This window comes from Homarus americanus, unplaced genomic scaffold (assembly GCF_018991925.1).
Source record: "Homarus americanus isolate GMGI-L3 unplaced genomic scaffold, GMGI_Hamer_2.0 scaffold56009, whole genome shotgun sequence".
NCBI classification, from domain to species: Eukaryota; Metazoa; Arthropoda; class Malacostraca; order Decapoda; family Nephropidae; genus Homarus; species Homarus americanus.
Window position 1 is genome coordinate 5,569,924 of NW_024739542.1, and position 23,656 is coordinate 5,593,579.

General features: G+C 46.9%; 2 protein-coding genes across 2 annotated transcripts in view; one reads left to right on the top strand and one right to left on the bottom strand.

Annotated features, from left to right (window-relative positions):
- LOC121874914 (mucin-5AC-like) overlaps positions 1-13,702 on the bottom strand; it is a 32,833-nt gene extending 19,131 nt beyond the window's left edge. The window contains exon 1 of the mRNA XM_042379257.1: positions 13,155-13,702. Within this exon, the coding sequence (XP_042235191.1) occupies positions 13,155-13,180 (26 nt within the window). The 5' untranslated portion in view covers positions 13,181-13,702. The remainder of the gene's footprint in view (positions 1-13,154) is intronic.
- Positions 1-23,656, top strand: part of LOC121874821 (neuroblastoma-amplified sequence-like) — a 157,081-nt gene that overhangs the window by 62,592 nt on the left and 70,833 nt on the right. The window lies entirely within an intron of this gene.

Genomic DNA, 23,656 nt, shown 5'->3' on the forward strand with positions numbered 1-23,656 from the left:
TGGGGTGGTGTTGTGTGTAGGGGGTGTGTGTGGGGGTGTTGTGTGTGGGGGTGTTGTGTGTAGGGGTGTGTGTGTGTGGGGTGTGTGTGTGTGTGATGGGTGCTGTGTGTGTGGGGGGTGTTGTGTGTGTAGGGGTGTGTGTGTGTGTGTGTGTGTGTGTGTGTGTGTGTGTGTGTGTGTGGAGTGTGTGTGTGTGTGTGTGTTACAGTCCCCAACTCTAATGGTGAGTGTTGGGGTGTGAGATGAGAGCTCATGCCTCACCCCTCCTTCTCGACAGACACACACACACCACCCCCGTTCAGTATTGTTATTAATTAATACTGAGGGTTACCTTATCCCCAGGACCCTCTATACCACCACCACCACCCACAGAAAACTAGGGTCTGTTTAGGTTAGGTTAGGGTCGGGTTATGTGAGTTGAAGAGTTGGTTAGCTTAGGTTTGTGTGGTTTAGGTCAGGTTACAACTTTTTTAGGTCAGGGTCAGGTTAAGTCAAGATGAGAGAGAGAGAGAGAGAGAGAGAGAGAGAGACGTCTTTAACCTCTCATCACCTTTATTGTTCACATTATGACGTTCATACACAGTGAGAGAGGGTGACACAGCCATCTAACACGTGACCTCCTGGGAACCAACAGGGCTATTGTTTATCTTGTTGACGCAGACCTGGGGAGGGGGTTCGTGACCTAGGGCTGGGGGAGGAGTGTGTAGGCGTGGGGAAAGAGAGCTAGAGGAGGGATATGTGATCTTGGGTGGGGAGTGGGATCGAGGGGGGAGGATGACCTGGGAAGGGGGTTGCCACTTGGGGTAAGGTGGGGCCTGGCTTGAAGATGTGTGTAAACAGAGCCTCGAGAATTGTTTCATTATGTCACGGTTGCGGGCAGGTGAGGAGGGTGAGGGTGGGGAAGAGAGAGAGAGTAGGGGGATGACAAAGGGGGGGGGGACAGCTGGGAGAGAGAGAGATGAAAGGAAGGAAGAGTAACAGGTGAGGATACGAAGATAAGGAAGAATAAGAAGGAAGGAGGTGGTGGTGGTGAAAAAAAAGTAGGATTACGAAAAAGAGAAGAAACAAGAAAAACAAAGATGATGATTGAGAAGAGAAATAAGAATAAGAATGTTAGAGAAAAAGAGGAGGAGGAGGAGAAGGAGGAGGAATGGGACGGTGGGAATAGGATGGGTGAGGTGTGAAGACAGGTATCTCATTAGTGACAATCAAGGAAGAAAGTTTGTGAGTGCTTGGGTGTTTTTCGATTGTGTTTTGTCACCTCAATGTAATTCTTTCCTTTGTATCAAGTTCTGTGTCACGGGAGGTAAAGAACAATTGTTTGTTAAATCTTGTGTAATGAACATGTAAAGTACGTGTGAGAATCAGTTATAACGTGTGTGTGTGTGTGTGTGTGTTACAACTTCTCTATACCTGTACAGTACTTTTGTCTCTGAACTAATTATAGAGTAATATTTCAAACGACAAATGGTAAAAACCTTAACCTAATGATCTCAAGGTTGTTTTGTATTGTGTGTTACGTTGTTGTTGCTGCTGCTTACTGTCACCACACACCACGAGCGTCCGAAGGTGGTAGTGTAGTATGTCGTGGGTTATGACGTCCTCTGCCCTCTAGTGAAGGTGGGGGTGGGGGGGTGGGGGGGGGGGTGGGTACCTGGGTGGGTGGGGTACTTAGGTGTGTTGTGGGGGCACCTGGGGTGTGTGTTGGGGGCACCTGGGGGTGTTGGGGCACCTTTGGGGTGTGTGTGGGGGCACCTGGTGTGTGGTGGGGCACCTGGGGTGTGTGGGCACCTGGGTGTGCTGGGGCACTCTGGGGTGTGGTGTGGGGGTGCCTGGGTGTGTGGGGGGTGGGCACCTGGGTGTGGTGGGCACTCTGGGGTGTTGAGGGCACCTGGGTGTGTTGGGGCACCTGGGGTGTGTGTTGTAGGGCACCTGGGTGTGTGTTGGGGGCACTTTGGGGGTGTGTGGAGGGGCACCTGGGGTGTGTGTTGGGGGGCACCTGGGGGTGTGTGTTAGGGACGTGTGCACCTGGGGTGTGTGTGTTCGTGGCTGGGGGCACCTGGGGTGAATCTGGGGTGTTGGGGCACTTTGGGGTGTGTGTCAGGGGGGCACCTGGGTGTGTCAGGGGCACCTGGGGTGTGTTAGGGCACCTGGGGCGTGTGTTGGGGCACTTTGGGGTGTTGTGGGCACCTGGGGTGTGTTAGGGCATCTGGGGGTGTGTGTTGGGCACTTGGGGGGTGTGTTGGGGGCACCTGGGGTGTGTGTTGGGCACCTGGTGTGTTGTGGAGGGCACTCTGGGGTGTGTGTTAGGGTACCTGGGGTGTGTTAGGGGGTACCTGGGGTGTGTTGGGGGTACTTGGGGTGTGTTGTGGAGGGCACTCTGGGGTGTGTGTTAGGGGTACTCTGGGGTGTGTTGTTGGTGCAAAGTGTTGAGGGGAGGAGGAAAAGGTGATGGCTATATCGCCCTCTCTTGCTGATGTGTGAAGGTGTGGGCGAGAGTGTGGGTTGTAGAGTGAGCGTGAGTGTGAAGGTGTGGGCGAGTGTGTGTAGGGTTGATTGAGGTAGTGGGTGGGGCCCTGTCATACCAACCATGGGCGTGTCACACTAACCTTGGGCACCTATTGTATGGGCGGTTTTTGAGGTATGTGATATGGGCGGTGGAGTGGCATGTGGGCGGTGGGAAAGGTGGTGGGGTGGCAGGCAGGCAGGTAGGCACTTTGTGAGAGTTAATCACTTTTACCACACAGAGAGAGAGAGAGAGAAAAGAGGACCTCCGGCGTGCCTTAAATGGTGTGGTTTGTCTTAGTGATAGTGAGGTAGGGAGGAGGGGGGGTGAGGGGAGATGAGAGGGAAGGAAGGAAGGGAGGGGGAGGAGAGGTGGTAGATGGTAACAGTGGTGGTATTTGTGGTAGGTACCATTATACACACCACTATGTACCATTACACACCAATTCTTCTTCATCCCTCCCCACCAATTTCATGTCAATCAATCTCCTTGTTTAGTGTTATCCTTTGTAGTGTAGCGGCTATTACGCTTCTCCCGGGTCAGTGTTGCCAACTCCAGCAGGCCACCGAGAGTCGCTGTAATAATCCTGCAAACTTCACGCAAGAATTATCCCAGACTGAAATTCGCCAATATTGAGGGATTTTATCTTGATGATCTTCAAAAAATGCCAAAAATCAATGTAAATGCTGCCTAACTTCAGTATAACCTCGAAACTCGCTGAAGCTGAGGATTGTTTAGCATTAAGTCGCTGAAATTGAATCAGATCAATCCTAAAAATCACTTTCATCAAGCAATATTGTCCAAGAAGTTGTTAAAATTGACATAAAGTTATCCTAAAATGGCTAGAATTGAATTAAATCCTCATCGGCATTATCACCATAAAATTCACTTAACGTCACGAAAGTCAATCCCAAAAACACTCTGAAGAGACCTTGATATGCGCACTATATTTGGCGAGTTTTCCGCTAAATTGGCAACACTGTTATTACTGTTTTGTTGTGAGGAGGTAGGCCCGCTCTTGTACGTGTTCTAGCGTCGCGTTTTTTGTGAGGGTTCTCGGCTATTGTTTTCCCGTTTTCTTTGTGCTGGGTTTCACGTTTTCGTCATGTGTATGTTTTTGTTGTTGTATAGTGCCCTTTTGTTAATTACCTGAAACGACTGTGTTAAGTTAGGTTGGGTCTACGTTGAATTGGGATGGGTTGGGTCTGCGTTGGGTTAGGTTGGGTCTGCGTTGGGTTAGTTAGATTATGATGGAGGGAGAAGGAAAAGGAGGTGGTAGGTAGCTTGTGAAGGAGGAGGAGGAGGAGGTAATGTTGCAGTAGGGAGGAGGAGGAAGGTAGTGGTAGGGAGGAGGAGGAGGAAGGTAGTGGTGGTAGGAGGAGGGAAGGTAGTGGTAGTAGGAGGAGGCAGAAGGTGGGGGAGGAGGAGGTAGTGGTGGGAGGAGGAGGGGAGGAGGAGGAGGAGGAGGAGGAGGAGGAAGGTAGGAGGAGGAGGAGGAGGAGGAGGAGGAGGAAGAAGGTAGTGGGGAGGAGGAGGGGAGGAAGGTAGTGGTAGAGGAGGGAGGTAGTGGTGGAGGAGGAGGAGGAGGAGGAGGAGGAGGAGGAGGAAGGTAGTGGTAGGAGGAGGAGGAGGAAGGTAGTGGTAGGAGGAGGGAGGTAGGGTGGTAGGAGGAGGAGGATGGTGGTCGGGGCTCATACCTGAACACCAGGTTGGATCTCGCCTGGGGCTCACTACCAAACTTTCTAATGTCCTTTCTTTTCTGTCCTGACTTTCTCTTCCCTAACTTTCTCTTTCTTTCTTTCTTCTGTATGTCATAACATGTTACCTTTAATCTTTCTCAGGTCCTTTCTCTCATTGCATGATTCTTTCTTTTCACGTCCATCCCGTCGCTTTCTCCTAGTCTAATATTTGTGTGTGTGTGTGTGTGTGTTTAAATGAATTTCGCTCAACTTTCTAATGTCGTTTTTCTCACCTGTATTGACTTTCTCCTTCTTGATCGTCCACAATTTTTTATTATGTTTTTTTTATGCTTTCCACTCGGTGCATTCTGTGTCTGTCTTTATGTCTGTTTGTTTGTTCTTTCTATGTCTGTTCTGCCCTCTCGTGTGTGACAGTATTTCGCTCAACTTTGAAATCTCTTGTGTACGTAGAAAGTTGTTTGCATTGTCACCATTAAACCATCTTACGTCAAGGTTCACTTTCCACTGAACTAAATTGTAAAAGTTATTATGTTTTGATGGACATTGATCATGGTGTAACTAAAATGTTCTTATATTGTTATGAATCAGTTTACCTGTTGCCTTTAGGATAATGAACCAGTCTGTATGTGGATGTTTGTCCTCTCTCTTGTCTTGTGGTTGGGTTGGGTTGGGTTGGGTCGGGTCGGTTGGGTTGGGTTGGGTCAGGTCGGGTTGGGATGGGTCAAGAAAGGTAAGGTAAGGTTGAGTTAGCAAGGATAAGTTAGGTAAGGTTAGGATAGAAGGGGTTAGGTTAGGTTACGTTAATCTTCCTGTGAAATAAATCGGTGACTAATCTTTAGATGATAGAAACAAAAACCCCGCCTAAGAGGAAATACTGCATACCTGACGAGAGAGACGGAGGGGGGAGAGCTAGTTCTCCTCATTCCTTCCCTCCTCATCCACTCCACTCTCACCCCTGCCTCCTCTCCTCCACAGTAATTATGCGCTTATTACTTTATGTATATTGGTTATTCCAGAAAGAGAGAGAGAGAGAGAAGAGAGAGAGAGAGAGAGAGAGAGAGAGAGAGAGAGAGAGAGAGAGAGAGTATGTTTCTTGACTGTGCTGTTGCCGAGGGTCAACAAGTTATACTCAGCAGAGGTTAGAGGTAGGCGTGGTTTGGGCAGGATCTTCATTCGTGTTATGGTGTGGCGCAGGGGTAGGGTATGGTGTGGCATGGGTATGGTGTGGCGCAGGGTGGGGTATGGTGTGGGCAGGAGTAGGGTATGGTGTGTGGCGCAGGGTGGGGTATGGTGTGGCGCAGGGTGGGGTATGGTGTGGCGCAGGGTGGGGTATGGTGTGGCGCAGGGTGGGGGTGGTGTGGGCAGGGTAGGGGTATGGTGTGGGCAGGGTAGGGTGTGGTGTGAGCAGGGTGGGGTATGGTGTGGGCAGGGGTGGGGTGTGGTGTGGCGCAGGTGGGGTATGGTGTGGCGTGGGGTGTGGTGTGGCAGGGGTGGGGTGTGGTGTGGCAGGGGTGGGGTATGGTGTGAACAGGGTGGGGTGGTGTGGCGCAGGGTGGGGGTATGGTGTGGGCAGGGTGGGGTGTGGTGTGGGCAGGGTGGGGTATGGTGTGGCGCAGGGTGGGGTATGGTGTGGGCAGGTGGTGTGGCGCAGGGTGGGGTATGGTGTGGGCAGGGTGGGGTGGTGTGGGCAGGGGTAGGGTGGGGTATGGTGTGGCGCAGGGTAGGGGTGTGGTGTGGCGCAGGAGGGTAGGGTGTGGTGTGGCGCAGGGTAGGGTATGGTGTGGCGCAGGTGTGGTGTGGCGCAGGGTAGGTATGGCGCAGGGTAGAGTATGGTGTGGGCAGGGTGGGGTATGATGTGGGCAGGGTAGGGTGTGGTGTGGCGCAGGGGTGGGGTATGGTGTGGGTCGGGTATGGTGTGGGCAGGGTATTGTGTGGGAGGGGGAGGGGAAGAGATCAAAGCAGCTTAGAAAGTAAGGAATGTGTGTGTGTGTGTGTGTGTGTGTGTGTGTGTGTGTGTGTGTGTGCTTGTGTGTGACCAGCAGGTAGGCGGGCTTACTTTTTTCCTTTCCTCCTCCTCCTTTCCTTCTAATCCTCATTTTCTTCCTCCTCCTCCTCCTTTTCTCTTCCTTCTTCTCTTACTCCTCTTCCTTCTTGTTCTAGTCTTCTTACTTGTTGTAATGGTGGTTGTTGATGGTGGTGGTTGATAATAGTGGTTCGTTGATAGTGATCGATGGTGATTGAAAATGATGATAGTGATTGATGGCGGTGCTTGATGATGGCAGCTCTATAGTGATCAGATGACCCCTCTGGTGATGGTGGTGGTAGTAATAACGATAGTGATTGTGGTAGTGGCTGTTGGTAGTAATAACGATGGTGGTAGGGATTGTGATGGTGGTGGTGGTAGTAATAACGATGGTGGTAGTGATTGTGGTAGTGGCTGTTGGTAGTAATAACGATGGTGGTAGTGATTGTGGTGGTGGTGGTAGCTGTGAGTGCTGGTGGCTTTGGTGGTGGTGAGAGAACTTGTCTAGTGCACTTATGTCCCCCTCCACCCCACCACGTCTGGTTCATGGTATGTTGTCCTGGCCAGAGACAAGAGGGGGGTGAGGAAGCTCATGGAAGGGTGATGATGAAGCTAGAGATGACGATGATGAAGCTAGAGATGACGATGATGAAGCTAGAGATGACGATGATGAAGCTAGAGATGACGATGATGATAAGTACTAATTGATCTGGTAACACTAATGCTGTACGTGGTTAACATACTGGGTGTGGTGTTGTACCGTTCAGTGTTGCCAACTCTGCTTGGTGTCTGGGAGCAAGTCTCTCTCTCTCTCTCTCTCATCAGCACTTTGTCTGAGGGAGCGCGACCAAATAAGTGTGTGAGTGTGAGGACTTAGGTGTGTGAGCATTGATGTGTGTGTGTGTGTGAGGACCTAAGAGTGTGTGAGCATTGGTGTGTGTGTGTGTGTGTGAGAGTTTATGAGTGTGTGAGCATTAATAAGTGTGTAAGTTTAGAGTGTGAGCATTAATAAGTGTGTGAGGATTTAAGAGTGTGTGAGGGGCGAGAAGGTAGGGCCAAGTTTTTTAACAAGAGAATCACCACCACCGGCCTGTCGACATTCTTGAAGGGAAAGTTGGCAACCCGTGAGAGAGGTGTTTGCTGCGTACACGGCCTTCTTCTTCCTCTTCTCTTCTCTTCTCTTCTCTTTCACCCCGTTTCGCCCACTCCCCTTCTTTCTTTTCGTTCTTCTCTTTTTATTTCTTTTCTTGAAGCCTCCATTCGTTTTCCTCCCCTTTCTTTTCCCCTCTCCTTTCTCTCTTCCTCTTCAGAGCGAGAGAGAAGTTAAGAATAAAGATAAGAATACGAGAAGGAGTAAGAAGAAGAAGAGAGGAGGAGGAGAAGGAGGAGGGTGAAGAGAGAAAGAAGGAGTAGGAGGATGATGATGACGAAGAAGAGAGGGAGGAAAGAGTAACGAAGTTAGACAGGAGAAAGACGGGAAGATGAATAATGCTACTAAAGATGAGAGATATTTAACCAAGAGTATACTATTATATCAGTCAGTCAGTTAAGGTGCCACAGTCATACCTAAGGGTTGGCGACCACGGCCCTCACCCCCCTTAGATACGTATCTTTCTGAGAACCGCAAGTTTTTAATATAATTCATGTATCATTGTTTCTGTCTTCCTTGCTCTCCTAATACCATTAATATCACCCATGACCTTCATTATATGGCCGAAGTATATATATTTTTTGTCTCATTATATGTCATTATAGCCTGACCAAATATTATTGAGTTCTATATATGCGTGAAGTGTTGCCAGGTGATGTTTGTGTAACACTGATGTAACACTTGAACTTGTTTATTTAATGATCTTTTTACCACCACCATGATTATCGTTGCTGTGTTGTGATTATTATTATTTTGTGTTGTGATTATTACTGTTGTGTTGTGATTATTATGTTCGTGTTGTGATTATTATTGTTGTGTTGTGAATATTATGTTCGTGTTGTGATTATTATTGTTGTGTTGTGATTATTATGTTCGTGTTGTGATTATTATTATTGTTTTGTGTTGTGATTATTGTTGCTGCTGTATTGTTTATTGTTATTACTGTTGTGTTGTGATTATATATTATTGTTTTGTATTGTGTGATTTTTAGTGATTTGTTTTGTGTTGTGATTATTGTTGTTGACGTTGTGTTGCGCTGTGTTATGTTGGTCTGTGCTGTGATGGTCATTGGTGTTGTCTTGGTACTGTGGGGAGCAACATTGTCTATACCCATACTAAAATGACTCGAGTGGACAGAGTTGCCTATAGCGTAAACGGAGATAATACCTATGTGTACGTGTGTGTGTGTGGGGGAGGTGGTTAGGGGGTAGATGTTATGGTGGTGTGACGGGTTAGGTGTTGTGGGGGAGGGTGGTTGGGGGTAGATGTTATGGTGGTGTGACGGGTTAGGTGTTACGGGGGGTGGTTGGGGGTAGATGTTATGGTGGTGTGACGGGTTGGGTGTTGTGGGGAGGTGGTTAGGGGGTAGATGTTATGGTGGTGTGACGGGTTAGGTGTTGGGGAGGGTGTTTAGGGGTAGATGTTATGGTGGTGTGACGGGTTAGGTGTTACGGGGGTGGTTAGGGGTAGATGTTATGGTGGTGTGACGGGTTAGGGTTGTTACGTGGGGGGTTGTTAGGGGTAGATGTTATGGTGGTGTGACGGGTTAGGTGTTACGGAGGGTTGTTAGGGGGTAGATGTTATGGTGGTGTGACGGGTTAGGTGTTACAGGGGGTGGTTGGGGGTAGATGTTATGGTGGTGACGGGTTAGGTGTTACAGGGGGTGGTTAGGGGTAGATGTTATGGTGGTGTGACGGTTGGGTGTTACGGGGGTGTGGGGGTTGTTAGGGGTAGATGTTATGGTGGTGTGACGGGTTAGGTGTTACGGGGGGTTGTTAGGGGTAGATGTTATGGTGGTGTGACGGGTTAGGTGTTACGGGGGTGTGGTTGGGGGGTAGATGTTATGGTGGTGTGACGGGTTAGGTGTTACAGGGGTGGTTAGGGGTAGATGTTATGGTGGTGTGACGGGTTAGGTGTTACGGGGGTGTGGGGGGTTGTTAGGGGTAGATGTTATGGTGGTGTGACGGGTTAGGTGTTACAGGGGGTTGTTAGGGGTAGATGTTATGGTGGTGTGACGGGTTAGGTGTTACAGGGGTTGGTTAGGGGTAGATGTTATGGTGGTGTGACGGGTTAGGTGTTACGGGGTGGTTAGGGGGTAGATGTTATGGTGGTGTGACGGGTTAGGTGTTACAGGGGGTGGGGGTGGTTAGGGGGTAGATGTTATGGTGGTGTTACGGGGGGGTAACGAATAAATTTTTACATCATCGTCATTGTTATTATCATCATCATGAGAGAGAGAGATTATTATTTTTGTGGCATTAAGAGAGAGAGATAAGTATTTATGTGGCATTGAAATTCCCGAGAGAGAGAGGCCCGTTAAAATACCCCAGATTTCTTAATTGACTCTCCTCTTCCTCCTCCTCCTGTCTTTCTGATTCTCCCTGTGTTTTATCTTCTTTCTCTTGTTGTTTCATCTCTCTCTCTCTCTGCTTCTTCCACGTCCGCTTCTTGTGTTTCCTCTTATCCTTTTTTATTAAGTTTTCTTTCATCGCTCTTCCTCATTTTCCATTTTTTTTATTATTATCAACTTCCTATAATTCCTCACCTCTCTGCTACTTCCGGTATTTTCTTCTTCCCTTTTTTTGTGTTCCACTTCCTCCTCTCTTCTACTGTTCACCGCTATCACCCCCTTGTCACTTCCTGTTTCCTATTCTCTTTCCTCTATTTTTTTTCAGTGATTGTTTTTCATCGTGTATTTTTGCTTCTTTCGTTGTCATCTCCGCCCCCCCCCTTCTTATTTCTCTTCTTCTTCTTCTTCTTCTTCTTCTTCTTCTTCTTCTTCTTCTTCTTCTTCTTCTTCTTCTTCTTCTTCTTCTTTATTTTATTGAGATGTTGGGTAATAAAGTTGAATATTATTTTCACTTTACATCCAGATTTGAGGTCAATGAACGCTAGCTGACGGTAGTTTGAGGTCAGTGAACGCTAGCTGGTGGTAGTTTGAGGTCAATGAACGCTAGCTGGTGGTAGTTTGAGGTCAATGAACGCTAAACTGGTGGTAGTTTGAGGTCAGTGAACGCTAGCTGGTGGTAGTTTGAGGTCAATGAACGCTAAACTGGTATTGAGATCAGTGAATGCTAGCTGGTGGTAGTTTGAGGTCAGTGAACGCTAGCTGGTGGTAGTTTGAGGTCAGTGAACGCGGGTGACCTTACTTGTTGACACTGGTGATTTCTGTCCACTGTTGGTGATATCTTTAGGCCTGACCCATAAGCTGGAAGTTAGTTGGTTGATATTTAAGTAATGTTGATATTGTTAACTTAGAAGCTAAAAGTGGACGTTTTTTTTTTAAAGTCTTCTTGATATATTGGACAAAAAAGCTAAAATAATGTGTGAACCAAAAGAATGAAAAAGACAGAATTTAGTATTGATTTTTTTGTAACAAATTGATCCAAAATACTACTACTGTTTATTTGGTTGAATTTATAACTTTTGTTTATTTTAGTTATATTTTTATGAATACACTTTTTTTCTTTTTCTTGAACTAGGATAATGTTCCCTGGATTAGTGTTTTGGCATTTTCGGTATCCTTAACAACCTATTCTTATTCAGATATTTCCTGGTATAAGTGATTTTTTTACGTGGTGTTTTGGATTTTTTACATGTTTTGTCTGAATATATAATTATTTTTATATGTTAGTCGGACAATTGATGATGAAAGGCAGCGTGTAATCATCTTATGTATATAAAACCAGACAGTGTGTGTGTGTGTGTGTGTGTGTGTGTGTGTGTGTGTGTGTGTGTGTGTGTGTGTGTGTAAAACTTGACTGACCCAAGAAACACACACAATATAGCTGGGTTGTGACATGGTTTTCCCCGGCGCGCTAACCATGATCGCCAAATTAGATTAACTAACTGTCTTGGCTAAAACCTTGGCTGGCGAACATTCTCAGAGGCGCTTTATTTTAAACTAGAAATTGATTGTTTTCTTTTCAACCCGGTTTCATTATCCAGTTGTGTTGACTTTATTAAACCCCAGAAACTGGTCAAGAGGAACGTGTGGAAGTGTGTTTTAGTGTGTCAAGAAACGGTCTGAGCGAGGAGAGGGTATTGGCCTACTCTACTTGAATACTGGATGATTACTGTAAGCACATGACAACGTTGAGTGAAATATTTATCTTGTAACAACGTGGTAATAATGATAATGATAATAATTAACGGTTTATTGAAAGAACATGACAACCAAATGGCTAAAAATATACAGTTACAAATTATGGGAATTAGTCACTTGATTCACAAATAATTAAATATATAAGTAACAAGTGATACAAATATGATACAAAATATCAAGGTGGGGCGAAGGTCATAACAATGAATTTCAACATAGTAACAGTGCAAAGGATTACCCGTTACTTAACTAGGCGTTGTTAATAATTTTTACAGTGGTTGGGATTGGTGTGTGTGTGTGTATGTTTATTTGTGTGTGAGTTGGTTCAGTGACCGTGGTGGTGGTGGTGGTTTGTGGTCGTGGAGGTATTCTCGGGTCGGGGCGGCGTATGTGAGTGGTGTATGCCGTCTTCACTTGAACCAGGAATTTTGTTGTGTGTGTGTGTGTGTGTGTGTGTGTGTGTGTGTGTGTGTGTGTTGTGTACTGGTAGTTGGGTCGAGCTATCATTTCAGTGCTCTCTCTCTCGTATAGTGACTTTCCGAGGTTTAGTTAGTATTGTTCACCTTTACCTCGAAGTGATATTTAAGGACTAAACTTACGCCAGACGAACGTTAACCCACCTGTCGCTTGCTGTGGCGCTTCGTTATTAGCGTATGTGTATAAGAGTATATATACGAATGTCTAACGAGTAAGTTATATGATGGAGTGGTGACTGAACTTCTTGAGTACGGTGACAATTCCAATGGGCCGACATCGCACTCAAAGGATCATTCATCGAACTCTTGCCCAAGAGGTTATGTCATTGTAATCAAGGGGTTGGAGTCATCGTACTCAATCAACGTATTCAAGAGGTTCAGTCATCGTATTCCAGGGTTTAGTCATAGTACTCAAGGGCTGTCAACTTATTAGAGGTTAACCCATTTTATCCAAGGGTTCAGTCATCGTACTTGAGAATTTGTCATCATATTCAAGGGATTAGTCATTGTACTCAAGGGTTCGGTTGTCATGCTTAGTTGTCATCGTACTCAAGGGGTTCAGTTATCGTATTCAAGGGATTATCATCCTACTCGAGGGATTCAGTCATCGTACATAAGAGACACTCATCGTACTCAGGGGTTCAGTTATCGTACTCAAGGGAATTTGTCATCATACTGAAGGGGTTAGTCGTCATACTCCAGGGGTTCAGTAAGCATACTCAAGGGTTGATTCATCTTATAGGGTTTACTCGTCGTACTCAAAGGCTCAGTCATCGTACTCAATTTATTAAGTATCCAAGGTTATTATATACTATTAATGGCTCATAATTTTGAAGAATGTACACAGTAATAATGTATTAACTAGCATCACTATCTACTCTAATTAATACGTATAAGTTAATACCATAACCCCGATTTAATTCCTTCATTACTTACCAACACTCGAATCATGTATTTATCTAACAGTGGAAAATATATTGACTTTTGGTGCGAATATTTATCATCGTCTTTCGTAAATGAACAAATTATATCTTAGCAGTAAACCTTAAGTGAATATTAATATCATGGAAAGTTTGGTATTAACATCGGTCATCGTACCGACCTGAACATTGAGAAAATTATTACATTTAAGCTACGCGTGAATGTTGAGGACAGCATTCGAGCGCTGTGTTTATATTGGTATATTTGTCAACTTACCCAAACAGTGTGAGGCAACGGGTCATGGTGGTTGTGGTGCCTTCAACAGGTAACCCGGACAGACACGCGTGGATTCTTGGGTCTTCCTCTCCTCTCACCACCCACTGGTATTTTTATATGTCCTTTATTCTTTCTTTTATGTCTCTATTGTCTTTTATTTTATTTCCTTAGTAACACCATCTCTTCACATCTTATCGGTTTAGTCCTGGGAAGCTCGCGTTGAGGAGTTTGAAAACATCTCTTTCCTCAAGACGGGCTCACTAGTTTGCTTGACCACTTGTTGAGGGTGTGTGTGTGTGTTGGTGAGTTGTTAATGACTGAAGAAATAACACACTATTGTAGTTGTGGTTAGTTATGGTGGTAGTGTCTTAGATGGTAATGGTGCTTCTTGTTGTTGTGGTAAAGACGGTAAGTGATTGTAACGATGACTTGGTTTTGGAAGACACTTCCCCGGTGGTTGTAATGTTTGTTATTGCTGTGGTGGTGGCAGTAAGGCGCGTGCGTGTAGGAGCGTGTGGCGGGTAGCGCAGTGGAACACTGACTGAGTCGCTCTGAACCTGTCTGGCTGTCTGCTGCCTCGCTGGCTAGCCTGGAGGTGGTTCCCTGTCTGCCTGCCTTCTCTCTCCTCTCTCTCTTTTCACATTCTTTTATTCGTTGACTGAAAAGTTATCTCTTTCATTTTTTATTCATTAACTGAGCTCCATCTCTCTTTCTCTGTGCGCGTGCCAATAAAATATTACAAATATATATATATATATATATATATATATATATATATATATATATATATATATATTTAGATCCACAATGAAAACGTTGTTTCCTTTTCCTTATTTATCAAGATATATATATATATATATATATATATATATATATATATATATATATATATATATATATATATATATATATATATATATATATATATATATAATTTATACTATCTATACATTTTTGATATACGTACACTATTTGTTAGTATACCTATACAGTATATACATTGTTAGTATATCTATACTCTGTATACATTGTTAGTATATCTATACTCTGTATACGTTGTTAGTATATCTATACTCTGTATACATTCATAGTATACCTATACTATATATACATTGTTAGTATACCTATACTGTCTGTATACTGTACAATCGGTAAATAAAAATCTCTTTACAATTCTTGTGCGAAACAAAATAACACCACGGACGAAGGTGTTTGATAAAGGCCCTTGAGGCATACTGTTATTTACCAGTCATTATATTTCGAATGAAATAACTAAATTAGTCCTTCCATAATAGGTGGGAATTGTCTCACAATCACGCCTACTGACCCTCCAAGTTCATCTGATCGCTCCTGAAAGATACTTTTCTTTTACCGAGTGTATATACTAAGCATGTGCATGAACTTGTGAAGGTTTTACTGAATTTTTATAATAATCCAACTCACACAGTACCAACATCAACACACCAAATCACCCATTAATAGGTCAAATTAACTTTCCCCCGTAAGTTGTGCTTGCCAGCCTAATTCTCTCGGGAGTTGCGGTGATGAGTATAAAATAATCAACAAATACCAAGAGTAACACCAATAGCCCCAAGTTATTATTGTGAGTCCAGGAAGTTCAAGAAAGTTTAAAAGAGCTAGCATAAGGGACTATGTTATCTTAGTCAACAATCTGTGTATATTGAGGCTGTCTCTCGGCTTGTCTATGTTTATTCCTGAGCTTCAAATATTAAAGTCTCTATGCATGTATAGCTAAAGTGGGTCTATTATATTATACACCAGTGGTTGTTGAAGTCTACGGGAGGCGTTATTACTTTTGAAGGCGCGGTTGTTGCTCGTTCTGAGGTGTGCACAGTTGTGTTTGTGGTTCGTACATGCGCTATGGTTATGATGACTACAACACACACACACACACACGGTGGTGGGGTTGGTAATAGGTTGTTACTGTGTCACTGTACTAGGTCAGTGGTAAGCATTCTCCCCACGTTCCTCCCTCCTCCCTCTCCTCTCCCTTCACCCTTGTGTATTTTGTATATTTACATATGTATTTGGTATATATATTGGTTGATTTGTGTATGGATGTATGTATGTATGTATGGTGTGTATATATGTATGTTTGTATGTACGTGTTGATTTATATTTATTTTCTTCTATTCCAGGTATGTTTACAGTGTGACTGACGTGTGTCTTGGTGAGTATTGTTACTACTGTATGTGTTGAGTACTGGACTGGTGTTACTATGTGTTGAGTACTGTACAGTGTTCTAGGTTGACTGCTGTACTGTGTTGTCGGTTGAGTACTGTACTGTGTTGTAGGTTGAGTACTGTACTGTGTTGTAGGTTGAGTACTGTACTGTGTTGTAGGTTGAGTACTGTACTGTGTTGTAGGTTGAGTGCTGTACTGTGTTGTAGGTTGAGTACTGTACTGTGTTGTAGGTTGAGTACTGTACTGGCATTAATGTACCTTAAATATTGTACTAGTGTTAATTTTTCCTGAGTATTGTACTAATGTGCTACAGTGATATTGGTTGAGCACTGTACTAAGGTAGGAGGGGATGGAAAAGGAGGGAGGTATACAGGTTAGAGAGAGCTCATCTCCACTCACCTCTCCTTACCACCACTTTCTCCCATTACTCAGTGAGCATGAGTCTCTTGCGGCACCCACAGTGAAAGAGATATATTATCAGAGCTGCATGTGTTCACTGTATAGGTACAACACCGGGGAGGGAGGGGTGGGCTAAGGGGGCTGAGGCATGGTAGTTTTGCTGTTGTGCTATAAGTGAGTCAACCAGTCTGTATGTTGGCCGACTGTGACCACAAGTTCCCCGGTGACCGGAATGTGGCCAGACCCACAGAGGATGTGTGAGGTGATGAGGAAGAGGGCGCCATCGTTAACTCGATTCCTCCAAATTCATTAATATTGATGAAAAATTTCTCGTTGAGTTTGTGGAAGTTTCTTGTGTGCACACCACTCTACACTGTGCTAGGCTGGCGGGCCGCACTACCTGGTGGGCCGCACTGTCCGGTGGACCACACTACCTGGTGGACCCACTACGGTGACCACGCATCGGGGCCACACCTGGTGACCACGCCGGTGGACCACCTGGTGGACCACACTATCTGGTGGACCACACTACCTGGTGGACCACACCTCTGGTGGACCACGCTATCTGGTGGGCCCACTGCCTGGTGGACCACGCTATCTGGTGGACCACACTACCTGGTGGACCACTATCTGGTGGACCACACTACCTGGTGGACCACACTATCTGGTGGACCACACTATCTGGTGGGCCCCACTACCTGGTTGATCACACCTGGTTAGCCACAACACCTGGTGAGCCACAAGTGAGCCACACCTCTTGGACACACCACAGGGGGTTGTGGGGTGCTGGGCCTCACGCTGATCATTTTACTCAGGTGTTGAGAAGTCACTCAGGCGTTACCACCCAGGTCACTCAACCTTTTTTTGTGTAACTGACCTGACACCGAGATAACTGACTGTGTTGACCCTCACACACACACACACACACAGTGAAAGTAGTCACAACCCATTACGTATGGTGGGAGTATGGTACTCCACCTATCAATTACCTGTCCAATCAGACATTTAAACACCTGTCACCTGTCCAATCAGCCTTTCGGTCATATGTCCACTGCGCCACCAGACAAACTATTACTCCACTATTGTGGTCACTTCGGTGGACAACCTGTAAACGCATCTTAATCCCTTGTGAATGATGACTCAATCCCTTGTTTATGATGACTCAATCCCTTGTGTATGGTGACTTAACTCCTTGTGTATGATGACTTTATTATCAGAGTACAATGACAACTTTCTGAAGATTGGAATAAAAACAACGACGAGGAAAATATGGGGCAAAATTCAGCATGAGTAACATAATTCCTGTGTTTACATATGAACGTATCCCTCACCCCCCCTACTCCTGCCCTCCTCCACCCCTTACTAGACCCCACTACAAAATAAATATGTATAAATTCTTCACTTTCCCGACAACCAAACGACGCCCAAATGTTTAACAGGAAGTATACTGAACGCCCAGATGAACTTAGAGTTTTGGTGTACACGACTGTCTGTTTTGCCTTTAAGGTGGAGTCGTTTTTCTGTGTTGACGTATTGCAGGTCTCTCTCTCTCTCTCTCTCTCTCTCTCTCTCTCTCTCTCTCCAATCACTTACTAGTTTATTCTAAAGCCATTTCTCACAGGGGCGGGGCGACCAACACAGCCCTAGTGTGGGTGTACACTGTCTCTTCCTGGTATCTCCTGTCTCTGTGTGGTTAAGTTAGGTTAGGTGGGTGCCTCCGCTCTCCCCTTCTTAGGTTATAGGTTAGGTTATATAAAGCTAGGTAGGCTAGGTTAAGATAGGCTACGTTAGATTAGGCTAGGTTAGATTAGGCTAGGTTAGGTAAGGCTTGGTTATATAAGGCTAGGATAGGTTAGGTTAAGGACAAGATGGATCACGTGAAGATTAGCCATCGCTTATATCACCTTCCGATTAATCACCCTAACGCTATCTAGCGGTGAGGATGGCGAACTGTGTAAGCCTCCTCACCCTCGTTGTCTCCCTCCGTCCTCCTGGTCTCCTCACCCTCCTGGCCTCCTACCTCCTGGTCTCCTAGGGGTTGAGGGAGGGAGAGGTCGACAGGGGGGTGACCTCTCATTATTAATGGTGTCAGCAGTGATTTCGACTCGTCATTGTACAACCATTTATCATGACTGTACTCTCTATGTCGCCTGATACAACCATTTACGATCAGGGGACGATGATATGGAGGCGGAGGAAGAGAGGGAGAGAAGGGAAAAGGAAGGAGAATGGAAATTGAGAAGAGAATGCGAAAAAAAATATCGTGAGTATTGATCTAATTTTCGAGCGAATTAAGAGGATAAGAACAGATAGAGGAGGAAGATGGAGAAAGGAAGGAGTAGGAGGAGAGGAAGAAAGGAAGGGAAGGAAGAGCAGGAGAAGAGGAAGAAGCGAAGGAAGGGTGAAAGGAGACTGAGAAGTGATGAAGGAGGAGTAGGAGGAGAGGAAGAAAGGAAGGGAAGGAAGAGTAGGAGGAGAGGAAGAAGCGAAGGGAAGGAAGAGTAGGAGGGAGGGAAGAAGTGAAGGGAAGGAAGAGTAGGAGGGGAGGAAGAAGCGAAGGGAAGGAAGAGGAGGAGGAGAAGTGAAGGGAAGGAGGAGTAGGAGGACAGGAAAATGGGAAGGGAAGGGAAGGGAAGGGAAGAAGAAGAAAATGAGATAATACACCCAAAACTATCGCTTTTTTTGTCTCTGACCATTTAAATAAAAGGAGGAGGAGGAGAGAGAGGAGAGAGATGGACAGGGAAGGAGAAAGGAGTAAGAAAAAGGAAGGGAGAGAGTAAGGGTAGAGAAGCGGAGGACGAGGAGAAGAAACAGGAATAAGAGGAGGAAGGGTAAAGGTGGTGGGGGAGTGACAAGGTCGGTGCATGCAGAAGATACCAGTCCGTGACCTGTGGTGTGTGACTCCTCCTCCTCTCCTCCTCCTCCTCCTCCTCACTCTCGTTGTTCCCTCCCTCCTCCTGCAGGTGAAGTAAAGTAGGCGTGAGGCCGAGTGTTGAGTGATGAATGATGTGATACTCCCACAGTATTATGATGAAGATTGACCTAACTGATTGATTCTACACGGCATCACCTCACCCCAGGTGCCTCTCTCTCTCTCTCTCTCTCTCTCTCCACACACACACACACACACACACACACACACACACACACACACACACACGTCTTATTCCCCGAACTGGTGAAGTGAAAACGTATCTGTCTTTCCGAAGTTCCGACACAGTGATTGATTCTTGGAGGGTCGGACGATAACATTTTTCCACGAATTGAAGACGTGAGAAAATATTTAACTTATTGTACTAAGTTTTTTGCTAAAGGTGGATTCGTGAAGAGAGGGGAAGGTTGGGGGCTAAACTACGAGAATTAGGTGGCTGCTCCAAGGTTGGGCAGTTATAACATTATTTTTTCTTCATTGAAACTGTGAGAACATATAGTTGAGGGAGTCACTTAACACACACACACAACACAACACAGGATAACAACTTTGGTGGCAGTTGATGGTAGTTGTGGTGATGGTGATAAATAATGATTGGTGGTGGTGTAGTGAAGAACTGGTAGTGGTTATAGTAGTGACAGGGCTGAGTAGGGTTAGCATACAGTTGTGACAGGGGCTGGTGGTGGTAGTGGTAGTGACAGGGCTGGTGGGGTCGTAGTACAGAGTTAGGACTGGTGGTGGTGGTGGTAGTGGTGACGGTAGTGACAGGGGCTGGTAGGGGTTGTAGTACAGTTGTGACAGGGGCTGGTGGTGGTGGTGGTAGTGGTGACAGTAGTGGCGGGCTGGTAGGGGTCGTAGTACAGTTGTGACAGGGGCTGGTGGTGGTGGTGGTGACCGGTAGTGACAGGGGCTGGTAGGGGTCGTAGTACAGTTGTGACAGGGGCTGGTGGTGGTGGTGGTGACGGTAGTGACAGGAGCTGGTAGGGGTCGTAGTACAGTTGTGACTGGGCTGGTGGTGGTGGTGGTAGTGGTGACAGTAGTGACAGGAGCTGGTAGGGTCGTAGTACAGTTGTGACAGGGCTGGTGGTGGTGGTGGTGGTGAGTGGTGACAGTAGTGACGGGGCTGGTAGGGATGTGATGCAGGTTGTGACAGGGGCTGGTGGTGGTGGTGGTGGTGACAGTAGTGACAGGAACTGGTAGGGGTCTTACGCAGTTGTGACAGGGCTGGTGGTGGTGGTGGTGGTGACGGTAGTGACAGGCTGGTGGGGGTCGTAGTACAGTTGTGACAGGGCTAGTGGTGGGTGGTGGTAGTGGTGACGATAGTGACAGGAGCTGGTAGGGTCGTAGTACAGTTGTGACAGGGGCTGGTGGTGGTGGTGGTGACAGTGGTGACAGGGGCTGGTAGGGGTCGTAGTACAGTTGTGACAGGGGCTGGTGGTGGTGGTAGTGGTGACGGTAGTGACAGGGGCTGGTAGGGGTCGTAGTACACTTGTGACAGGGGCTGGTGGTGGTGGGGTGGTGACGGTAGTGACAGGGAGCTGGTAGGGGTCGTAGTACAGTTGTGACAGGGGCCGGTGGTGGTGGTGGTGACGGTAGTGACAGGAGCTGGTAGGGGTCGTAGTACAGTTGTGACAGGGGCTGGTGGTGTTGGTGGTGGTGGTAGTAGTAGTAGTGGTGACGGTAGTAACAGGGGGGTAACGTTTAAAGATAACTTGCTTATTAAGGATCTGGGGATCAGAAAGTTGTAATTATGGGGTTTCGTGGCCCCCATCATGGACGGCTGCAGTGCTCCGACCTGGCAATTCTAGTTTGGTTTTGTTCTCTTGTGTCGTTGCACGCTGGGGCTCACTGCGCATGCGTACGATAACCAGCAACAACAACGAAAAGACATATGTGCTGAAGGCCATTAACGTTGTACACAGGCCGTGACACAGTTCTCTAACAAAGATACAGTGAGAGCTGGACACGGGTAGATGCAGGCAAAAAATGTGCAGTACCGGCAGGGAGTGTTTGAGAGTCGGGTCTTGATATGAAACTACTGTATGTCTCGACGGCCCACCAGCTCAGTGCAGAGGAGGGAGAGACTGTCTGTGTGTCTCTAGTGTAATTATCTGCTAATGTTGTAAGGCTCGTGTTGTTAGTGTGTGTGTGTGTGTGGGGGAGGGGGTGGGGTCTGGTGAGGGGGGGGGGGAGTATGGGGATCTGGTGAGGGGATAGGTGGAATTGACTGGTCTGCTTGCGGAGAATTTAAGGAGACGTAATTGAACTTTTAGAAATTCTCTCTCTCTCTCTCTCTCCGTCTGGTGTAGGTTGAGGTGATGTAGTGAGGCGTGTCACGTGATGGGTGTAAGGAAGGGTTTGGGCGGGAGGGCGTGGGTGGGCAGGAGGAGGTAGGGGTGGGCGTGGGTGAAAACTAAGCACCTCATATGCCCAGTAATCCCCTACCCACCTTGTCGACTCCCTCTCACCTGGCACCCTCCTGAGTGCCACGCCTCACCCTCAGTGTGACCCCTTGTTACCTGACACCATGACCATCATTAATGGCCCTGATTGGCTTGGCCCTCTGGTCCTGAGTCGTGACCGCGCGTGTGTGTGTGTAGGTATAGGATGTGTATGTGGGTGGGTGTAGGATGACCTTGTGGGTAGGTGTAGGATGTGTCTGAGGGTGGGTGTAGGATGTGTCTGAGGGTGGGTGTAGGATGTGTATGTGGGTGGGTGTAGGATGACCTTGTGGGTTGGTGTAGGATGTGTCTGAGGGTGGGTGTAGGATGTGTATGTGGGTGGGTGTAGGATGACCTTGTGGGTGGGTGTAGGATGACCTTGTGGGTGGGTGTGGGATGTGTATGTGGGTGGGTGTGAGATGACCTTGTGGGTTGGTGTGGGATGTCTGAGGGTGGGTGTGGGATGTGTATGTGGGTGGGTGTAGGATGACCTTGTGGGTAGGTGTAGGATGTGTGTGAGGGTGGGTGTAGGATGTGTCTGAGGGTGGGTGTAGGATTTGTATGTGGGTGGGTGTAGGATGACCTTGTGGGTTGGTGTAGGATGTGTCTGAGGGTGGGTGTAGGATGTGTATGTGGGTGGGTGTAGGATGACCTTGTGGGTGGGTGTAGGATGACCTTGTGGGTGGGTGTAGGATGTGTGTATGTGGGTGGGTGTAGGATGACCTTGTGGGTGGGTGTGGGATGACCTTGTGGGTGGGTGTGGGAGATGTGTATGTGGGTGGGTGTAGGATGACCTTGTGGGTTGGTGTAGGATGTGTCTGAGGGTGGGTGTGGGATGTGTGGGTGGGTGTAGGATGACCTTGTGGGTGGGTGTAGGATGACCTTGTGTGGGTGGATAGGATGTGTATGTGGGTGGGTGTAGGATGACCTTGTGGGTTGGTGTAGGATGTGTATGTGGGTGGGTGTAGGATGTGTCTGAGGGGTGGTGTTAGATGTGTGTATGTGGGTGGGTGTAGGATGACCTTGTGGGTGGGTGTAGGATGACCTTGTGGGTGGTTGTAGGATGTGTATGTGGGTGGGTGTAGGATGACCTTGTGGGTGGGTGTAGGATGACCTTGTGGGTGGGTGTAGGATGACCTTGTGTGGGTGGGTGTAGGATGTGTATGTGGGTGGGTGTAGGATGACCTTGTGGTTGGTGTAGGATGTCTGAGGGTGGGTGCAGAATGTGTATGTGGATGGGTGTAGGATGTGTATGTGGGTGGGTGTAGGATGTGTATGTGGGTGGGTGTAGGTGCAGGATATGTGTCTTGGTAGGTATAAGGTATGCGTGTTGTACAGCTGGGTGGTAGGGAAGAAGAATTTCCTGTTTTATAGACATAATTTCCCTGTGAGTCCTGGAGCCGTGTGTGTGTGTGTGTGTGTGTGTGTGTGTGTGTGTGTGTGTGTGTGTGTGTGTGTGTGTGTGTGTGTGTGTGTGTGTGTGTGTGTGTGTGTGTGTGTTACTATCATTAACGTTTCTTTTCTTACTGTACATTCATAGTTACGTGTAATACTACGTGTAGTGGTGTAGTGAACAAGCTCCAGTACAGCTCTGGCCACACACACTGCCTCCATAGTACCGAAGGCTCAGTATTGGGTGTGCACTATCCACACTGCCTCACCAGGCCTTTGACTGTGAAAATAATTTACATGACTGCAATTAATGACAGGAGATTATAATATGTACAGGTATCTGGGTCACTCGTATACACAAGAGTAAACAAACACAAGAAGACACAGTTATCGCCGCCTTCATTATAGAACAATAAGATAAAGAGTTGCGTAAAATCACTCACTGAAGACTGACAATCTTTGTGTTGTTAATTGTGACGTAATGTGTCAGCCGTCAACAGATTACAGTTTGACAAAGGCCCATTTTCTCCTGCCATGAAAGACCACCGCTGCTGGTAGAAGGCGGGCGAACATCCGTCAGGCGTAACTTTGGTTTAGTGTGTGTTTGTGAAAGTGAAGGTGACCCCGGGTGCCGATGACTGCCTGTGCTGGCAAACTTTATATTATGATACTTGTGCGTGATGAGCAGTACCTACCACCTCCTGGCGGCTGGTCCCTTGTTGTCATATAAGGAGTCAACAGGCACATTACGGTATATACTGGCGGAAGGGCGGGGTCTGTTTGGCTACAACAGGGTGACCACCGCGACAACAGGGTGACCACCGCTACAACAGGGTGACCACCGCTACAACAGGGTGACCACCGCGACAACAGGGTGACCACCGCTACAACAAGGTGACTTCCCATGACACGGAACGGTTTGAAGGTCGTCCGCCACTCATGGTCTGGTTGAGGCGACACAGTTTCCGTGAGCTTCCATACTACTGCTCAAGTGTGGTGGTCGACAACATTGAGGACTTACTGCCGGTCACTAGCTGGTGGTGGATGGGCCAAGATCCAAGTCTCCTGCATGACTTATTTTATTAGAGGTCATGCCATCGTACTTGCCTGATCCACTGTACTCAAGAGGTCAA